Raw genomic sequence first — 21,922 nt, 5'->3', positions numbered from 1 at the left:
TCATCCACGTTCATTATTGAAGCTAATGATCTGTTGTCCTCCCCGCTCCCCGTCGCAGGAGCGCTACATTAAAAGTCTCTCACTAACTTAATTAGTAATTATAAATGTTAAAGATTAATCAGAGAGCGGGTGGCTTAAGGTTTGCGTCTCTGGGTGGTGATGGGACAAATGGAGAGGCGACGCCGCTCCGGCGTTCACGCTCCGCCATCAGGCTGGAAACGGGGAAAAAAAGACGTAATGTGGCTGTTTTACCTCCGACGGCTGTCGCAGATGTTTCATTGCTGCGACGGCACTTTAAACTCTACCTGAATGAAGCACATTAATTAAGAAAAAGTCTTTTAGGCTTGTAGTGTGAAAGCTTATATGAGGGATCGGGTCATTATTCCTGCGGTGCGTCGCGTATATAAGCTAAACTACTCGAGCGGATATAATTCCATAACAAGAAACAACATTTAATATAGCAATCTGTGATGCATACCATGCTCACATTATCTCTTTCTAACAAGATAGAAATAGATCCCCTTAATTAAATCCTGGGTGTGCACTAATTCCTGTCTAAATCTGCACCTCTCTGACAATTCCACATCAGCAGCCGCGTGCACTCCAGTAAACATATAAGCACCGATATCAACATTAAACCTTAATAACTAATAAAGCTTTCATCCAGGGACTTCCTGTGTGATTTCCATTAATGTGGGAGGGAATCGCCCAGGACCATCTCCCAGTTTTCCGGAGCACACTGATGCTCAAGGCTGGTGGGGGGGGGGGGTGTTTTCGGCTCAGGAAGAAAACAAGAAGGAACTTAAGCTGTGCTGAGTTGCAGGATCGTAAAGATGCAAACAAAATTTTAAATTCTCAGCAACACTTCTGCGTCAATGCGTTCCAGTTCTACAGTAATCTGGGGTCCATTTTGTGTCTCTGCCCTCCTTCAGGGCAGAAAGGAGGGTGTTTGGACTGTTGAGTCCTATCACACGAGACACGCAGGATGGGGTGTTGGTGGGGGGGGGGGGGTTGGCCAGTGGCCCAAAGCACCTGAAACCTATTAGAGAGCGTTGGAACATTCCACAGGGTTCTTCCACTTTGGCCAGAGGGCATCGTAAAGGTCCTCGCAGAGAGGGATGATGTGGCTCAGATGGTGAAGGTGAAAACACTCAAACAAGTCGGATCTGAGGGGACGTGACGTTCCAACACAAACACAAACTCTGCTATTGTCCGTTTGACCACGAGGAGGAGAACATGTTGCTGCCGCCACACCCGCTGTCCCCGCCGACACCTCAAATGTGGCGTCCACACCACCAGGATTTTGTCTCCATAAAGCGAGGCTATGATTCAAACATTTAACGTTGGCAAGCCGAGCAAAACTTTTATCAACTTTTTATCAAATGGTTTGCCATCTGGACTTAAAACAGTGGGGGCCCAACAGTGCGCTGACACTAAAAACAAACAGGCATAAACACACAAAACCGGCTGCCAAATTTCTGGGAGTTAGCCTTATCTTCTCCGCAACGTGCGCCGTGTATATGTGTTTTAGTGGTATCAAGGCCCGTCGCTTTGGCTCGGTCCGTGCCCGTGCCTCAGTGTTATGCTCACTGGGTTTAGCTCTATGGGTGTCTGTGGCCTCTCCTCTGGCCGCCCGTGTCCATTTGCTCCGCGGGTATGGCAGGCCCGAGCTGACAGATGGCCGCCCCTCTCCATTCCGCTCCAGAGTAACACAGTAACTGGTTTTTCCTCCGCCGTTGACCTTGCCACAGCCAGCCAGCAATCCAGGCTGGCACTCGGCCTGTTGAACAGGAGGGTAATGAAGTCCAGCACTGCTCACATGATTATTAAGGCTTTGACGCTGGGGGGCCTTTCAGAAACCTATCTCCCTCCCCTTTCCTCTCCTGTCTGCCATTCACGCAGCCAAAGTTCCACGAGGATACTCATTCATTGCTTTGGAAATCCACCACTGTGCTCCATCAAGAGGGCTGAAACTTTGCTGGTTATGCAGTGTGTAATCTTAAAACACGCCTCCCGCTGCCTGCGAAAGTGCACTTAGCAACACCATTGGAACTCTGTCCGAGCTGTGTGCAGCCGCTGCTGCCCCAGCGCACGTGTCGTGCCAAAAGCACACCAACTAAGGACCACTACACAAAGTTAGATCAGATCCTTCACACCGCCACTGGTGGTGACAACTACTAAAAGCACAGCAGTTTGCCAGGAGTGCTCCAGTTCACTCTCCCTTCCAGCCAGTATCTCTAGGCATGCTTGGAACCCAGGTCCCACCAGGCCCCAAGTGGCATATGAGGAGTGTAGGTTGCAGCTCTGACCTTTACTAAAGCAGGACTGTCTGTTTGCGCTCCTCCCATAGCACCCTCCCCTCCAGCTGGAGTGCTAAGCAACCCCATCAGGCCAGGGGTGCGCATGCACCTACGGCCTTGGTGACATCTCAGACCCCATGGGGAGGCGGAGCGAGGCAGAGGTTAATTCTGATCATCCAGTATTTATGGGCTTCTCCTCAGAACAAGGGTTGGCATTAACACTCTAAAGAAGACATCCCTGCTGTACATCAATAAAATATAGGCGGAAGCACCCACCTTTACTCCGGTTAGCCAAGCAATCAAGGGAGGCCTTTAACGAAGTGGAATAGCATTGATGATGTTTTGGAAAAAGCAGGCTGTCTCATAAAAGATGAACACCAATCACTGGGAGGAGGAATTTACCTGAGCTCGCCACGCCGACACCAAACCGCCCATGATTGCGATGCAGCGAGAGGCAGCGGCCGCTCGCCAAGAGTTTGTACAAGCGCTCCGTATGAACTGAGAGCATCCGATATTTTCTCACATGTTGGCCTAGTCTGTGAAGTGTGGGGAAATGTCAGGAAAATCGATAGATAAGGACCACATCAGACTGAGCTTGTCTGGCCCGGCAACAGAGCATCCCCATGGTGATGTCAATTACCTTTGCTTTACAACAAAAACACCAGGATGAGCAAAATAGTCTCTGCAATGCTGTAAAACTTTTAATGCAGTCTCCTGGTTACATTCAGGTATTTGGAGGAACCCGCCCCCACCACCACCACTAGGAGAACTTTTTTCCAATCCTTACTCTGTTTCCTATTCTCATCATGGACAGCACATTAGTCAGGAGGAGGTATAATGTAACGCGCAGGAAGGTGTGCATAATTGCATATTAGCAGCAACACACATGGCTGCGCGGGGGTGACTGCACTAATGAACAGAGAGGCGTTATTAATCACCAATTAATAAAAGCAGGCAGATATCAGGCTCAGTATAGAGCACATGTGATTCCTTTGTTTCCACGGCTGCTCCGTCCTCTTCTTCATCTCAGAAGTCTGACTATTCGAGCCCCCGAGGAGTCAAACGAGGAGTGTTTGGCTGCGTTTGTGTGCAGATGACACGTGCGTGTGCTCTAGGAGGGAGGGCCCAGCAGCTCAGGCAACATCGTCAGTCGATCGGAGATGAGTAAGGATTGTTACGTGTGGAATGTGCGGCCTTTCTGTTCCAGGACCAGCCGCAAAAAGAGGGAAGAGAGCTGTTAATGTGAAGGTGTGAGGGAGAGATAGTGAGGGAACACGACGGACAGAGTGAGGGGGGAAGGAGACAAGAGGAGGAGGAGGAACTAGGGAGCTAAAGGCCTCGCTCTCGCTCTCCTCTCTGTAAGGGCCCACAGTGCCTGCTTCACACAGAGCGGCCAGCTGTACAGCAAATGTGCCTTTCCCTCTCCGCCCCCGAACCCTTCCACCCCTCCAGCGCCCCCCTCCCTCCGCCCGGGCCGACCAGGCCACTGGCTCCTGTCTGTGACAGAGGGCTCCTCCCTGACTTGGCTTTGAGCTTCGTGCTGTCACCGGCCCAAAAAAATTCTGTGGAGGTGACCCCCAAAAACCACTCTGCCGAGATGTGGTTTTGGTTTTGTTTATTTACAACTGTCCTTCCGAGCGCCGCCACCTTGGCAGTGGCGGTTCGGAACGGACGGGGGTAAATGGGGAGTGGGCTGAAAGCAGATAAAAAAAAAAACACCTTTCAAAATGCTATAAGGCAGAGCCGTTGCTTCAAACCATGTTAGTATTCTGGAAATCCACACAGGGACATTTGAAACAGTGCGATAAATGGGCCAAATACGCCCCCCGCGAGGCTCCAAATGTCATAGTTTACAGTGGGGTCAAAGTGAAGCAATGGGGTGGCATGATGGCATGCTGATAAAACCAAACAGTCTTTTGTGTCAATGAAAGACCTTCAAAGGCCCTCTTAGAAAAATGACAACTTTGTGAAAGCGCTGCGATTTAAAAAACAGGACGCCAGGTTCGACTGACGCTCACATTTGTTTTCCCGTCTGAAGACGAATAGAAGGAAAAGGTTTGGTAGTGACTGCAGCAGCTGAAAGCTGTATAAATCTGTGCGTCTCTGGAGAAAAATCGGACACCCTCAATTCTGTAAGTGAGCCATGCCAAAAAAACTCTAAACTAAAGAGTGGCCAGCTGTCTTCTGGCCTGCTATTAAATTGCTCCTTGGATGGTGGCGATATCATTTTTTTCTCCATAGGAGTATCACACCAGGTCCCCAAACAGAGCGACCAGCTGTACAGCAAATGTGTACTGATCCATCTGGGCCCTAGCAGGCTACGGCCTCCATCTTAAAGCACGCAGGGCCGTTCACCGGCTCGGCTGCGGCGCGCCAGCGACACGCCGGCCCCGCGCTCCGAGTCCGAGCTACAACGTCTTCATCTGCACAGAGGAGGATCTCCGAGGGCGGAGCGCACAGACGATTGTGTTCCAAAAGCAGCTAACGCGGAGACGGGCTCGGGTTCCGTCCTTCCATACGCTTCGCACTATGATTATGTCACGGCGCATCACTATATATAGAGTTATCAGTGTGAACTGACACCACGGAGCAGGGCACGGATGAAAACAACACCCCTATGAATCCAGCGTCTGCTCCATTACCTACGCTAATAACGCTGACAGCTGAGCGGAGATGACCCCGGCCCCCTGTTTCTCCTCTCCTGTGCAGATGGCCATTAAAAGGAGAAACTGCCCCTTTCTCAATATACAAGATATTTAGAGCTTTTTCAAAATTAGTATCCACCCCCCCCCTCCCCACCAAATTAGCTTTCCAGTACGAGCCAGGATTTACTCCACTCTAAATTTACATGCACTGTATAAATGTGATTAAACACTGCCATATACCTCCCAATAAATATTAAAACAAGCCAGGCCTGTGGCGAGTGTTTATCCGTGCACTCTCCCGTTTCGTGCTTTCATATTTCCCCCCTCTCTTTGTGGAGTGCTTCCAAGATAACTTTCGAACAATTTTTCATTAGGAGTTTTGTTTTTCTCCGCTTTATAGAAATCACAAAACAGATACGTCTGACAGAACCCCCTCTTGATCATTCGGAATATAAAGCGATGGCATATCAGAGAAATAAGATATCAGACAATAACCCAATCACCTATCCTCCTGTTATCTTAAGCTGTCTGGATTCCACTATTATGGGGGAGCTGTGCGCTTGTGAGGCTGACAGACATAAAATAACCAGTAGGGGGGTTTGTTTTCTACCCTCCCAGTGTGCTCCGTGCCTGCCTTTGCGAGAGAAAGGACTAATGCTGGCATGGTACTGTATTAGGCGCCCCCAGTAGAATAGTGGGTGAGCAGATCGCAGAGATGAATACAAAACACACACCTACACACTTGCAGTATTCTCTCTCCTTTGCAAATACACCAAAGCATCAAAATCACAAATCACATGCTCCTGATTGTTTATGCACAAACAGTGGGCCCCTGATAGAATTGCCCACCGGTCCTGATAGAATTGCCCACCGTGTTTAAATTCACCTGCGCCTAGAAGCGTGTCCCAAACAGAGAGGTGGTCTGGTTCCAGATCAATGATTTTCTCTCCCACTGAAGACAACAGATAATGCAGTGTAATGAAAGAGGCGCCAAACAAGCTGAATAAATGAATGAATAAAGGAACGTGAGACCGGAATTCAGACGTCTTACTGCAGGCGAGAAAACCTGTTTTCCAATTGTCTGGTTCCCTCCAAATTATTCTGCTGGAATACTAATGGCAGACTAGAGAGTGGTGGGGAGTTTTGCTCCAACACTCTTTCCTTCGTTTCAAAGGAAATGTTTTGCCATTTTGTCGTCTAAATGTACTTGATTAAATATCACTTTTATATTTCAGGTTTCTTTTCTTTTCTTTTAATGCAAGCAACTAAGTACAGCGGATTAATGCGCTTTAATAAATATCGTATTCGGATCTCAGTGACTGAAACACAAACAGGTAAATGAAATCATGTACAGGAGCAACGTGTGTGTGTGTGGGGGGGGTGTTCGAAAAGGTCAATTTGGATTCATTTAGGTTCCTGGGTTAATTTAAGGGGACGTGGATATTTCAACCACCTCAAACTACTTTCACACACAGTAATTTCAAGTGGAGAAAGTCTGTTCCACAGGCATGCAGAGCTAACATATGAGGATATATACCATTCACATGCATGGCAATGGACGTGATGGGTCTGTAAATACACACAACTGGGGAGCGGGATGCAGCTGATGGTCAAAATATTAAAATAATTTAACCTATTTGGTGATGTGATCCAGATACGTGTGAGCCTGAATGAGACAGGGTCAAATATTTGATTACATAAACCACACAGTTGAAACAAAGGGCGTGACTCTTTTTTTTGTGTGTGCATTGAGAATATAGAGTAAAATTAGTCCTTAAATATATATATTTTAAAAATATACCACACACCTTAAGGCAACAGTGCAACCTCACGGCATGCTCAGTTTTTTTTTAAAAAATCTATCTTGGGTGTATCAGAAAAAAGGGACCCCCCCCACCCAAAAAAAACCAAAACGTAAACACATACAGCGTTTGTGACTTTGCTACAGTCATGCGAGATACATCGTGATGAGTTCTTTCCTACCCAGCATGTGGTTGGCCACATGAACCTGGATGTCCCACTCGCTGTAGAACACCATCTGACACTTGATGCACTGGTACGTCTTCTTCTGTGAAAGGACAAGAAGAACCATGAATGCAGTCAAACATTCCTCACTCACATTGTGTCAACACGACAAAAGGGCTCGCTCTACCTCTTCGGTTTGAGAGGGACTGGCTCTGGGCATGGGGGAGACCTGGGGGGTCTTGAGCTGCCCGCTGTTGCTGTCCACGGCCTGCTCCCGGTGCACCGTTTGAACGTGGTTGTGCAGCTCGGCTTCGCTCTCGAACTTGACATTGCAGCTGGAGCAGCGCGTCTTGGCGGCGGATGTGGAGGACGTGGACGATGTCGAGGAGGATGAAGAAACGGCTTTGCCTTTCCCCTCTCCGGGGCTCAGACTCTCCCCCTGGACCCAGGCGCCGGGGGCCACCGCGGGGGTGGCTCCGCCCTGCTGCTGCTGCTTGCCTCCGTTTATCGTCGGGCTGGAGCTCTTGGAGCCGGCCGCCGCCACGCAGGAGGCGCAGAGTCCGTAAGGCAGACCGTTGATGTCCAGCTTCACCAGGTCTTGTTTGGACCGGAAGTCTTTGAGACAGGAGGCGCATTTAAAGGTTTTTTGGACGTGGTGCTGCTGCTGGTTCTGACAGTTGACGCCCCCACGGCCCATGGGTTGGTTGGCTGACATTCCCGTCTTTTGCATGTGGAAGGTACCGTGGATCTTGAGTTCTAACGTGGAGGTGACGGTCTGCATGCACACCACGCAGCGGAAGCCGGTGAGGGAGTTTCTCAGATCGGGGTGCATTTGGCAGTGCTCCAGAAAGTCCTCTTCACTTTGCAGTGGCATCTTGCAAATGCGGCAGCTGCCCGTGTCCAGGCTCTTGCTATGGGTGACCTTGTGCTCAGTGAGAGTTAACAACGAAGGGAACCTCTCGCCACAGATGGGACACATATAGTGTTTGACAGGCCCGAGGTGGGTTTGCATATGTTCTCTCAGCCCAGCCTCGGAGAAAAAGGTGCGGGAGCAGACATTGCACTTGTGATTGCCCTTGATCATTTCAGCTTTCCTCTTGACCATGGCGCTCTCACCGGGGCGTATGTTATGGTCCCTCAGCTGGTGGTTGGTGAGGAGCGACTCCATGGTGTAAGAGGCCCCGCAGATGTCGCAGCCAAACATCGGCTCCGCAGTGTCCACTTCCTCTTCGCTGCCGTCGTGGCTGTTCTGGGACTCCAGCACGGATCCTCCGACTGCCCCCGGACCGTGGCTATTGGACATAAGACCTTGTAGCTCAGCGTCTTCCTTAGGGTGGCCGTCCCCAACGCTCCCCATCGTGGAGCCGTTGGCGCCGCAATTCGGCGGCTTCCCATCGAACACACAGTGTTTCTCCCTCAAGTGCTTCTCCAGAAGCACAATGGCGTGGAACGCCTTACTACAGAAGCGGCAGTTGTACTTCTTACTGTGAGTGGTGATGTGGCACTGCAGCTCCACCTCCGTGCCAAAGGACTCCCCGCAAAAAATGCAACGATGGGCGCGGCCTTGGTTTTCCAGGTGGCTGTGTTTGACGTGCAGCTGCAGGTCGGTCTCGTGCCTGAAGTCCCAGTTGCAGGAGGTGCAGCGGTACACCTTTTTCTCGTTGCTGTGCTTCACGGCCAGGTGAAGCTGGGTGGACACCTTCGAGTCGAAGACCTCCTGGCACAGGGTGCAACGAAAGAACACGAAGGTGTGCATGTCGAGCAGATGCTTCTGGAGGTCGTCCACGGAGGTAAACTGCTTGTCACAGCTCTCACATATGTAGTACGTGGAGGTAATCGTGAAATGAATGGTCACGTGCTTCAGCAGGGACTCCTGGTTGGGGAACTCTTTGTTGCACTGCGGGCAGGTGAGCTGAGGCTGTAGACTATCCAGGTGAGTTTTTAGGTGGGTCTGGAAAAGATCCAAGTTGGTATACTTTGCTCCGCACTGGTTACAAATGAACTCGCTGACGTTGCGTGAGCTGCTTTGCTTCAGCATAGCCGTTTGATCCACAGATATCGGAGAAGAGGGGCTGAGGGTGCGCAGGGACTTCTTCCCATTGTTGATGTAGTTGAGCGCCAGCGGAATGTTTTTGTGATTCTCCTTGATGTGCTTGTTTAGCTTTAAAACACTGTTGAATATGGGGGAATTGGTGCAGTACGAGCAGGAGTACACCTCTACTATTGACTCCTTGGGAGTTACCGCCAATGGAGAATCAAAGCGTAGGCTCCCCCCGTCGCAGTGAGTCTGGCGAACGTGCTCCTCTAAGGTGGTCTCTGTCAGAAAGCCCATGAAGCACTGGGGGCAGAAGAAGGCATTACTCTCCTTGGCCACAGGGCTGGGGAACCCATGGGAGCAGCGGATGTGCTCCTGCAGGGCGTTGAGGTCGCTCAATACCTCGGGGCAGAAGTTACATTGAAGGAGGGCGTCGGGCAGGCTGGCCAGAAGGGCAGCGTGATCTTCCGCATTGTGCACCTGCTTAAGGTGTTCGTTCAGATTTAGCAAAGAAGGCAGAACCTCCAAACAATACTGGCAAGTATGAGCCTGCTCCGGCTTGTCCAGGTGCATGGTCCGCAGGTGGATCTGAAGGACAGCCAAACTGGAGAACACTTGCTTGTTGCAATAGATGCAACTGTAGGAGATTTTCGGCTGCTTAGACGAACGTCCCCCGATGTCTGAAGCATTCTGAGCGGCTCTCTTTCTTCTCCCCCTCGTCTTCGGCACAGGCGGTGCTGTCTCCACCATTGTGGAGCTATCAACAGACAGATTAGAGTCAGGAGTGGTGCTAGAGACAGAAGTGTAGCCCACAGTCAACAAAGAAGGGCTGTTGCTGTGGTTACTAGATTCAGGGAGCTGGTGAATATCCATATGAGCATACAGGTCCTCGACAGACAGAAAGTGCTCAGAGCAGATAGCACAGGTGTGGCCCTTCTTGTCTCGGCTGTGGGCCTGGTCGATGTGAGTCAGCAGGGTGCCCTCGTCGCTGAAGGGCTCGTGGCAGTAGATGCACTGGAGGGTGGCTCCCAAACCTCCATCCTCAGAAGGAGAGCATTCCGGGTGGCACTCCGCAATATGTCTTTGGAGGTCTTCTGGGACGTCAAAACCCTCCTCGCAACGGCTGCATTTGCGCGTTTCTTTCAGTTTCCATTCGTCGGCTCTGGAGAGGCTGGAAGCGCTGCCGTCTTTGCCCCTTTCGTGTACTTGCATGTGGCCATGGAGAGAACTGGAGGAGAGGAATCCTCGCCGGCACACGGGGCACTTGTGGGGTTTGTTCGAGGCGTGCGTTTTCATGTGGATTTTGAGGTGATCGCTGCGGGAGAAGGCAGAGTCACACTCGCCACAGTGGTACTTCTTATCGCCGGTGTGTAGCTTCACGTGTCGATCTCGGCTGCGCTTGTGCTTAAACAGGCGGCTGCAGAAGGTGCAGCTGAAGGGGAGTTTGTCTCCGTGGCTCTGCTCGTGACGCTTGAGGAAGCTCAAGCGGCTGAAGGACTTGTCGCAAAACTGACACGGGTACGGCAAGCCAGGGCCCCCTTCCTCCTCCCCGAAATCATAATCCTCGCAGTGTCCTGGAGAAGTCTGATCCTTGCTGGAGGGAGAAGAAGCTGGCCAAGAACATGATGGGTCATCCTCAAGATCAGCACCATCTGGACAGGAAGACAAGAAAGGAAACAGAGATGCATGAAGGACAGATGTACAGTACCTGAGGACCCATCTGTATGAACAGAACATTTATGGTGGAGCTGGTGGCATCTGTCAAAGTAATTCTTAGGTGGGCGAAATGAGAAGACTTTGCAACTTTAAGCATATTTTAGAGCGAAAACTCTCCTCCGGTGCCATCAGAAACGTTACATTTAAATATACAATCTTAAGTGTAATTAGGGAAGAAAATGAGTGGAAATACTTTTGCTACAATTAACCTTGTATGGGGCCACGTAATGGCTTAGCCCACTGTGACTCAATCTCTCTGACATTTAAAGCCAACGCACGACAATTTGTGTAGTTTAAGACGTACGCTTGGCATGAGGTAAATTACAATACTTCTATTATTCCTGAACAACTACAAGAACACTTTTTGAAAAACAACAGCCCTTCAAGTGACCTTAAAACATGGGAGGGAGGAAAAAAGGGAAAAATTGTCCTCGGGACTGAAAGAGAAGATTAAATGTGCAATTTAGACCACAGCCATGCGTAGCCTTTAGGAAGCGTAGACTGACAAATAGATGATTTTCATGAAACACAGGCATTTGAGAACATTATTCAACGGACAGCAGATTATAGAATATTCATTATTATTACAGTGTGGCTGCAATAAGCTGCGAGGCAGCTGACAATGGATGAATGAATGTGTGCTGATGCAGGGGAAGCAAAGAAGGGAGCAGGAAGTAGGAGAGGAAGACAACACAGCCCTTCAACGTCTCGCTGAAGGACAAGCAGGTGCAGGGAATGGACAAAGAACGCCCTTTGTTCAATAATAACATTAATGCATCCTTCTTCAAACACCATCCTTGTCCACATTCCAGTGCCCTGGTGCAGACCGCGGTGTTGTGAATGGAAAACACGGAACACCTCTTTCCACAAGTTCAGAAGGTTACAGACCATCTCTTCCCGCTGCCGATTCCTAAGTGCTGCGAACTTCCTTACCTAAATAAAACAACGTAACCCCAACCGCTTAAGAAAAAAAACAGAAAACTGTGTCAAAGGGCCAAAACTTGGGATGGGAAAAACAAGAGGAAACAGCAGAGATTTATGAGAGGGGTGAAGGAAAAGCACGAGCTCTTTCCAGGATCTAACCACTGTACTCCCGTCTAGCTGACAAATTTGAGCTTCTCTCTCTCCCCTTTCTGTTGTTTTTGCTGGGAGATCTGCCCTTTGTCAGGATATCATGCCCTCTCTGAGCACTTACCCCCATCAGGGCCTATCTTCAGGAAACAGATGGGGTCGGAGGCCATTCCCTTGCCCCTCCAAACTGCTGAAAGCGGCACACTGAGAGCCCACCTCCACACCGTGGCCCTCCCGGAAACCTCCCACCCCTGGCAAGGCGCCCACTCGGCACACACACATCTCAGTCAAGGAGCGAACCTTCCTTGATTTACTTGTTTTATTTCTCATACCGAGTCTCCGTGTTTTCTCTGCTTTGAGGGAGGATGGGTGACTCAGTGCTATGCCCTCCTCTACAGAGGGGGTGGATCTGCCCTCTCTCAAACTGCCTCCCAGGGTACAGCAGGAGAAGACAGCGCAAGAAGAATGACCCCAACACATGCCTTACAGTCAAACAATGGCTTAGAGACAATAGTGTAAAACAAACAAATGAATGGCTTTGTCTACAAGGCTAAATTAAATTCTACGCTCTTAAATGAAGATGCCTTTGCCTTGAGCCATTACTGTCAGAAACGGCCCCACCATTTTTCCACTTGATGTATATTATTTATCTAACGCCTTTAATCCAATAGCACACACACACAAACTCAGATCTGTGGGGGCAGACTGACACACACTGCTTCACATCTGTGGATGGATAAATGGCTGTCTTGATATGAGCTTTCTGCGAAGCTGCATGTCGTAAGACAGCGTTTTGATCATTATCAGGGCGTTATCGTTAATATCGAAATGAATCTGACGCTCGGCTACATCGCCAACTACCGACCGACTTGATCGACGCCTCTATGTTCTTTCTTTTGATTAGATTTGTGTTTTTACTGATGTTAATAATAACGTGACGAAACAAAGACAAACCCTCAGACAGAAACACTCATTTAGAGGCATGTTTAAAGTTTAAAAAGCACTTGTTTGAAGGAGTCACATTTACATCGCACATGATGCAGTTACCTTAAATAATGACACCCAAGTTTTTCCTTCTGCATCGAGGCTGGATAACTCTCTCCCTCCCTCCCTCTCTCTCTCTCTCTCACACACACACACACACAGCAGACTCGGAAACGACACATGTGCACAGGAACGTGTACACATGGAATACACAGATGCAAGCCAATGGCCGAAACAAGTGTGTGAACAACTGCAGATGAAAGAGTGATATTCCTCAGGAGACCCTCGGGAGGAAAGGAGAGAGAGAGAGTTGTTTTTTTCCCCTTCTTCACCCAGACAAGAAATGCCCAGGCCTCAGCAGCAGCCTGAGTAAATAAAAGAACGGGCCTTACTTTCCCGTCTCTCGGGTCGGGGGCCTGTGCACGCCAGCGCTCTCTGTGCTGCTGCCAAAGGGGATGCTGGGGCCTGAAAAACTACACCCTGCAGCTGAAGGGCTGTCTTTGTTGGGCTGCCAAGGCCTTCCTGAACATCCTCCAGCCAACAGACTGTCACGTCCTGGGAGGAAGACCTCCATCTTAAGGCCTGTCCCTCTCTGGGAGTTCTGTCCATACCCCCTCCCTCTTTTAAATGCCTCTTATATGGAAGAAAACAGTGCGTCTCCACTGGATGGTATTAAATTTGCAGCAGTCTTATTTATCGGAACATTGGAACAGCCACATTTCAAAGGCAGAAAAGCTTTAGGATGAATGTACATTTATTAAAGCGTAATAACACTAACAGGAGGTGAAATAGATCCAGTTACCTTTGTGTTTCCTCTACTTTTATACCTGCTATACTTGGTGTAACTCGCTCCTTCCTTTGCAAGCCTCAGCTTCCTCTAAGTCCGTCTGAGCCGCTCTTTGTGCAGAACTTCCTCTGTGTTCATTTATAGCACCCTTTCCCAGAGCAAATATTCCTGTTCAAATAAGGTAAGTTAGCTGTTGCTCTACACATTGGCGCAGCTTTCACAAACCTCCAAGGAGGGTTTTGATTTATGCAAATAAAGTGTTTTAGAATTGCAAAGATAAAAATAGATTTCTTTTTGAAAGAGAGTAAGTCATTAATTTCACTAATGACATTATTTCCCTTTGGACTGGTAGAACACATATGGTGGCAAATGTTGTCTCCTGATTGTAAATGCTAAATTATCAGCATAGTTTGTAGAGGAATATTACATTTGAGTTGTTTACTGGCAGACAAAGAACTGAATCATTCTGTTATTGCGTTCTGGATCACGACTACTTGTCGGACATCTGGATTACAGCACAGATAGTGCAGAAAACCTTTAAAACATTCATTATTCTTGAGATAAGCTCTAACGTTAAATACCAAAATAAGACTCTCGTTCACAGAATCTGCATTGATTTTGTGGTATAAATATAAATCCATGCAGACACCCCAATGCCGCAAAGGATTTGATTTGATATATAAAACTAATAGATTTTATATTACAATGCACATTATCCTTTGTCCATAAAGTTTATTTACTAGTAAACAGTACTACTTTCCCACTTTTGCCAAAAGTCCACTTTTACACCCTGCTGGAACTGTTAAGGGGCCAGAGTTCAGGGAATAAACCACTGATGGTCGCCTGCACCTTTGTGTCTGAGGACCTGGAGGCGGTTCAAGATGGCTTATCACTGCCTGACAGCAACAGGGTTCATCTCTTCTATTTAGGAAGCCAAACTCTTATCCAGGTCCAGGACCTTATCTTATCAGAAAAGTGATTCCCCCCCCCCCCATCAATCATCTGCCACTATAGCAAAACTATACTTTGTTCAAAAGCCACCGCAGCGAAACAAAGCGCAGCCGAACCTTATCTTCCTGTGTTGTAGCAGAGATCTGTACATCGTAGTTGTCATAAGAGATGTGTTTGTGCCAGTGTATTTGTGGCACGTTTGGGGATTGGGGATTCAATGAATAAACAAAAAGCTGACAACGTGTCTGATGTAACACCGTGACCCCACTTCATATTCAGAGAGGGGATCTTTTTACAGTTACTGGGAAAAGTGGCGAGCCTCCCCCGCGAGACCGCGCGCGTGTCATCTCAACGCTTCCCCTGTTCTGATGCCCAAATAGCGACGCGCAGCCCAACAACGCACAATCATGTACGGCCCTGTTTGTGACACAACCACTTAGGATCTAATAGAGGAGACGGTGAGAGAAGGCTATATTAGTAAAGACTGCCGTCTTCCTGAGTGAGAGGCGGAGGCTTGTTCGCATCTCTGGGACTAATTCCAGTCAGATGAGCCAATCAGTCACTTTCAGAGAGCGAGAGCTCCGGGAAGACGTCAGAGGAGGCCCAGGGATGAGGCTCTGCTCAAAGAAGTACAGCTTGACTTCAAATCCCTTCTAAAAAGTCAAAAAATGCATCCCAATTCCCAGATGTTGTCAACAAATGTGCCAGCTGGATTGATGTCTATTTGATGTCAACATGCCGCCGATTACCGGCAGGAGGTATTTATAGTATTTACCGTTAGATACTCCACATTACATTCTTCACATGCCTGCTTAAATCTTCTCCTTAGACACATTAGGAACTGGAAATGATCTCATCACAAGCCAGGCTGGTAGTTGGCGGTAAAGACCCACACCCACACCCACGTGCACGCGTATAAGGATGCACGTGATCACAGCAGCGACCAGCGTTTATAACGGCGAGCGGCGAAGATTTCCAGAGGACCGGGGACGAGGTGGAGGTGGTGCTACGAGCAGACCCTCCATGCAGCTCATGGGGGGGGTTACATGGGACCACTCTGACGGTGGCTGTTAAAAATACCCCAAAACCTACAGCTTCACTTCCTGCAGTTAATCTGGTCTAACCGAATCCACGCAGGCAGACCCGGAGCTCAAGGGCACTTCCACCAAGGCCAACTGAGGCGCTCGCGGAGGTGGTGGTACTGGCGCCGGCGACGGGGGGTCCACTGACACGGGGGCCCGAGACAAAGAGGTGTCCGGGCTCCGTGGTCCAACTGTCCAATATTCTGGCTCACATGTCGCCGTCTTTTAACCGCAGGGAAGCGGCAAACTGTCAACTACTTTGTCCACATTACCCACGTCCCCCAGCTCAGACAGGAGCACTTGGTCACTGTCCCAGAAATCACAGTGCCCCAGTGGCACACAAGGAAAGTTAGACAAATGGGAGGCCAGAGGAGGAAAAGTAGGGCAGCCAGTCATCCTTTACTGGGCTTTTTTCTCTCCATGATTGCACGACACAATGAAAAGTGGAGTTCCATTACATGGCAGGGAGACGTGGCCCTGCTACGCTGATGTATCCGCACCAGCTAACTGAAACATATGCTCTTGATCATCAGTAGAAACGCTTCTCTAACTAATGTCAGGAGTACGAAATCTACGCATCTACGGAGCTCTGAAGGAATCTCTCGCCCCGTTTCCTTCCCCTCCACGTTAACTGCGTAGAATCGCCGATCCATTAAACACAGATATGGGCAGATATGGTCAGCCAGGCCTTTGAATTACATTCTTTTACTAATTCATACCGTTTTAGGAATGCATCCATGAAGCCTTGCATTTCCTGGTCTTCAGTTCTGTGGAAATGACAACCAGAGTTGCAGCTTGCTTCTCAGAAACGAGAGTCCTTATTTATTCCCCTTAAATATTTCATTAAGAGGCAGGAAAGCCTGGCGTTTATCCACGATGCAAATAATAATAATAAAAGTTACCTTTCAAAATGCAGGGGACTGCTGGTTATTTCACGTTGGATTTAATGTGTTTTTTGATGAAGGCAGAAGAGACTAAAAAGCAGTTTGGCCTATTAAATAACGCCGTTTTACATAATAATAAATACATGCAGGCCTACATACAAAAGTGCACGTTCTCCCTGAAAAGGTCCAGAGAAAGCAGCAGGAAAATCTTTAATTCATGCCCTGCCTTTTTTATTTGTTATAAAGGGCATAATGATACATAAATTGATGACCATTTTCTTTGCTCTTTTTTTTTAATAACATTTTTTTGTAATAATCCAGTACGACCGGTTATTAGACCTGGACTTTATGGTCCTTCCACCTTCCCCTCTTCAGAGAATGACCCGAGCCTTGACTAATTTTACCGTATTTCTTTACAGGGTTCCCACCGTGCGGCGTGGGTGGGGTCGCTTGGCTGCAGCAGAGCAGCGATGTTTGTGTTGTGCTTCACGTCCTGCAGGACATTGGGCCCAGCTGGGGCTCTTCGGATAGGAAGGACAGATGACCACCTCAGGTATAGCACAAACAGGAAGTAGGCTCTTCCCCAGGCCTTGGCTGGCCCTGTAACCACAGTGAGCCTCCCAGGGGGAGAATGGAGGATGGCAATCTGTCCCCCAGCATGGCCCTTCACCGCCTGTCTCAGTGCATTGGCTCTGGGGGAGTGCTGAGCCGGGCGGGACTGGGGGACTGGGCCGGGCCTGGCTTAAATAAACAGGGGAGCCTGTGTGTGTGTCCTGTTCCTTTAACACTGCGGCAGCCCAGGACCCCGTGGACCATCGGCTACAGCTAGTCAGTCAGTCTGCTGCTGTGAAAGATCCTGCAGATTTGTGCTTCCCTGCTCTGGTTCTCATAATATTTCCTCCTATTTTAACTTGGATGCTCATATTTACCCCCCCCCCCTCCCTCTTTGATTCATGCTTTAAAATGAAAAAGATGCATCCAGATATATGCAGCTACTGCACGGTTGGCAGGGCGTTTCACGTGCTTTAACATGCACCTCTGTTATGAAAAAGGGGGTTTAATCCAACTCCTGTGGCAGCTGGTGCAGCAGATGCATCAACAGTAGAAAGTCTCCCAAATATCTGTAAAAATTCTTATGTCAATACCTTTTTTCTCTTGGCAGAAGAAAATGACGCACACACGGCCAAACGACCCCAGACTTGTGTGTTAGCTTTAGCGTTAGCTCTTATCAGGAGAAAATGACCCGGCCTCCTGACCCATGACCTTCGGTTCCCCTGATTAATACACTGTGGCCCGAGTTGATATCTCCTCAATGCCATCCCAGCTTGTCAGTGGTAAAACAACTGGAGACAGCCCAGGAGGGAGAAGAAAACATGCATCTCAGAGAGGAGAGCAGGAGGGGAGAAAAACAAGCCTCAACTCAAGCAAGACGATGTATTTTCATGCATCCCTGTCTTAAATGTCAGGATTTCTTAACCCTCAGCGGCTGCAGAGCTGACACCTCTCCAAGGTTCAACAGAAACCGCATTCATTAATAATTAGCTGAGCTGTGAGGACACGCAGAGAACCGAAAATCCAAAAGGGCGAGTGAGATGGCTAAAATTTAAACTTCTTTCCTTTCCTGAGAGAGTCCAATTTCACTACAACTTTTTTTCATTCCGCTTTTCTTGTTTTCCTCGTGTGCTGGCTGGGATCCTGCAGACAGCCCACGAACGAGTGCTGCAGACATCCCATCAGCCTTACCGCTGCCTCCTCTCCTTAATCATGGCTCTAATACCCTCCAGATGAATAAACATCTTCATCCTCTCTCTGTTAAAGCCAGAAGGCTCCTCCACTTTTGAATCCAAGAAAGGAAGAAATGGCAAATTGAAGAAGGAGCACAGGAGAAGGATGACAGATGGAAGGGTGGATCAATGCCGAACTGAACCAACAGCAACGTAACAAAGCCGTGGCATGATTTTCTGCTTCTCCTCATAAATCGTCTGATCTATTTCCCGCTTGACGCAATTATCACAGTCCTCCTAATTATTTCTCCCCCTTAAACCCGTTTCTAATGTCAGGCAGCATTTCTTTTTCATGCCTGCCTTTCAGAAGTGGAGGTTTTGCGAGCTGTTGTGCAACCTTGTCGCCTCAGAATGTGTCCACAGACTGCACAGGAAAGGGGGAGGAGGAGGAGGCAGGCAGGCAGGGGAGGGTGGGGGTTTGTCCCAGGAGAATGGGCCAGGCCCCAGACCAGCACTTCCTTGGCCCAGTAACGGTGCCAGAACACTCACGACATGTGTGTACAGTATGCACGCACAAATGGCAGACAGATTTAGGGGTTTGCTTTGTTTCCTCTCCTTTTGTTTTCTTCTGCTATCGGGCGGCTCATCTTCACATTTAAAACCGGTCAGCACCGAGAAATCATGCATGGCCACGCGCACGTGCACACGCGTGCACGCAGCTAAGCGGATGGAGGCGTTCCATCAGTGCCCTCTCCCTCCTCATCATTTCCAGTGCTGGGTTCCAATATGAAGCCTGAATACAACTAGACAAATGACTGCAGGGCATTTTATTTATTCATTCATCACTTCGCATTGATATATTCCTGTTTATCTATTTAACAGCTTTAAAAAAAAAAAGAAAAAAAAGAAAAGTTTCTCTCGGATTGTTGTTTTGCTAAAAAGTTTCCATGGTGGCAGACTTAGAAAAACTTTCAGGGTCAGAGAATAAAGATGTCAGAAAGCAATTTGTGAAGTTTATCTTACCTACGAGTCGCTTCCTCAAAGCCTGCGGTGGCAACGCAGCTTCCTGTTAACGCAGCTTCCTCTTTTTAGCTCCACTTCCATCTAGCTGGTGAGCTGGAAACCTCTCACGTTGAGTGACTCCCACCTCCACCTTTTTACATCACTGGCAATGCTGCTATCCACCCTTAGCGGTTAGCATGTTGGGGGGGGGGGGGGGCACTGTATAATAGGCATAATGGGAAGCTCTTCTACACTAATCAGGAGTTCCTTATACAGTCTCTAATAATCTCTTCCTTATCTTACAGTGCATCTTCCTGTAATGAACCATTTTCCATGATCATCATTTAAGACAGTGAGCGTATTAGTCCCCCAATATCAGTTATCTCTGACAGCACCATCTATATCAGCTAATTACTTTTTATTGGGCTGTCGTAAGCGAAGGCATATCGGGCTTTTATTTGTACATGAAAGCAGAATACTACTGTTACACTGTGGAGGAGCTCCCTTCACCGTGGAGCTACCCATGTCGTTCCTCTGTTTTAATTGGCTGATTTGATTATCCGGGTGAATATTCCAATAAGGTGACCGTTAACTACATTCAGGTTTCTTTATATCCATGTTCTAAGGTTACATAGCACTACTGAGGAGCCCCACGTTTACCCATATCTGCCCAGTAACAGGATACCCACTGCTGTTCCTGCTCAGGCTCCCACCTCCATCCGTATTTTCCGGGTGTTCCTGGGTTAGTGAGGTGACTGTCATCGGTGCAGCTGTTCCTCGTCTGAGCGCAGACTTGGAATATAATCTCACACACAATGCATACGGCATAGAGGTAATGTGGGCACAGAGTTGGCTCGTGACCCCTTGGGTAATTTGTAAAACATGAGCCATGGCACCCGAGGACCATGCTGAAGCTCGGGTCAGGTGACTGAGTCACAGGTGCACCATGGGAGCATCTCCGGCGAGGAGGCGCCGCTCCCCCATCGTGTGCGTGCACCACGTGGGCCGTGTCTTCTCGCATCCAAATATCTCACCGGCTGCTGGAGTCGGTATTTTTAGAAATGTGTACGAGTGCTGTTAATGTCAGAAGTCGCATCTAAACAGTTATTTCCGTCGCATCATCTGCCTGCATCTGTCGCCGAGTGGCGGAAGGTTAAACTTGTTAGCACCTTTCCTCCACTGGCTTACATCAGCGGCTCTCTCACATGGAGATTTCTGGAACGTAAGAGTACAAACACGCCAGGCGTGTTCCGCCCGGCCGAGCTCACACATGTTGCTTTAATAAGAAGTCTTGATTAGGATTCGGCAGCTGTAACATCCCACATGCACGGCCTCTGCTTTGCTAGGCCTCAGATAACCTTTATCCTATAGGGTTTAATTAATGTCAGCCAGCCTGCTCTGCCTTTCAGGAGGAAACGACTTATTCCTCTGCCCTCGTGGAGCCCAAATCCCTCTGTTTCACTGGTGAGGCCAGCCGCCTTGTTTATCCCGACTACAGGTACAGCTCCCTATTAAGGCCAGCACTTGTTACAGAGAAAAGGTTGAATTATTTACCAACAGAAGAGAGGAGGGAGAAGCATCTCATACGTTGCATGAGATTTTTATGTAGCGTTAAGGTTAGGAGCAAGGTAAGATTAGTGATTTGTGCACAGCGTGTGTTGATGAGCAGCAGAAAGGGCGTCCTGGCATCGGCTGAGGTCACGGATGGCGCTCGAATCAAACATCATGGATGCAAAACATAAATGAATGAATCATTAGTAGTTTTACATATTTAGCCGTGCGAGCGGAGGTGGGCGTGTTTAGCTAAAGCGCTACCAGGGGCGCGCGTGCACGCACAATCACCCACAACAAACTGTCTGCATTCTATCTGCATCTCAGCTTCTCTGCACAATGCAACAAAACATACAGAAAACAAAAGGGAGCGCGGAGGGGGAGAACGGAGAGACAGACCAAACAATAAACCCCACCACAAGAGACGGAGCTTGACTCGCTTTGTATGTGTGTGTGTGCATCGAAGAGGGAGACAGGAAGCCAGGGGAGGACGAGGGGAGATGAAGACAAATGCAGAGAGCGAGAGAGACGGAGGGAGGTAGAGAGAGGAAAGACGGAGGGAGAAATCAAATTTGCAAGAACATAACAAAAAGCTGTATCTCTGACAAAAGCGAACACACAAGGGTATTTGTCTAGCTGTCTGCAGCAGCAGGATCCTAAGAAAGTTTATTAAACTAGAACCCTTCAAGAGAAGGCAGAGTAGTAAACTATACTACAGGGGAGGAAAAGAGAGGAGAGGGAATGGGTGGGAGGGGGGTTAAAAGGAAAAAAAAGCAGCTTTTCAGCGTCTGTCTCTGAAATTCTTTTATTTCAGCCATGCATTAAGTAACCTCCCCACTGAGTTCTGCTCTCCTTCCTGGTGTGGATAAAGCCGTCCCTCGGGGGAGCCGCTGGTAATTTCCAGCTTCGCCAGAAACCCAGGTATTAGAAAAGACCGCTTAGGGACCTGCCACAATATACCTTCACAATTTCATACGCTCTGAAAAAGAGGGAGCCCCTCCCTCCCGGTCTACCCCCACCCTCACAGTAAAGCCCCTCAAGGGTCCCCAGTTCAAATTTCTGAAGTGCAGACAACGGGTGTATGTGTGCGAGGGGGGGGGGGGGTTGGGGGGGGGGGGGGGTGGCGGCGTTGCGGGGTGGGGGTGGGCCCGAGGGACTGAGCACCAGCAATAGAAAATCCACTGCATGGAGGAGAAAAAAGCATTTCCTCTCTGGTCTGGCAGGA

General features: G+C 48.8%; 1 protein-coding gene across 6 annotated transcripts in view; it reads right to left on the bottom strand.

Annotated features, from left to right (window-relative positions):
• Positions 1–21,922, bottom strand: part of LOC130538454 (zinc finger protein 521) — a 78,692-nt gene that overhangs the window by 33,574 nt on the left and 23,196 nt on the right. For 4 of the 6 annotated variants that reach the window (XM_057056054.1, XM_057056059.1, XM_057056055.1 and 1 more), the window contains 3 exons: positions 7,098–10,597; positions 6,929–7,013; positions 5,832–5,897 (listed from right to left, as the gene is read on the bottom strand). In XM_057056054.1, the coding sequence (XP_056912034.1) occupies positions 5,832–5,897; positions 6,929–7,013; positions 7,098–10,597 (3,651 nt within the window). Of the gene's footprint in view, positions 1–5,831; positions 5,898–6,578; positions 6,612–6,928; positions 7,014–7,097; positions 10,598–21,922 lie in introns of all 6 variants that reach the window. The other 2 variants (XM_057056056.1, XM_057056058.1) reach the window with 2 other exon arrangements.

The sequence above is a fragment of the Takifugu flavidus genome, chromosome 15 (assembly GCF_003711565.1).
Source record: "Takifugu flavidus isolate HTHZ2018 chromosome 15, ASM371156v2, whole genome shotgun sequence".
Lineage (NCBI taxonomy): Eukaryota > Metazoa > Chordata > Actinopteri > Tetraodontiformes > Tetraodontidae > Takifugu > Takifugu flavidus.
Note: the sequence above shows the minus strand (reverse complement) of the source record. Positions and strands in the feature narration are given on the sequence as shown.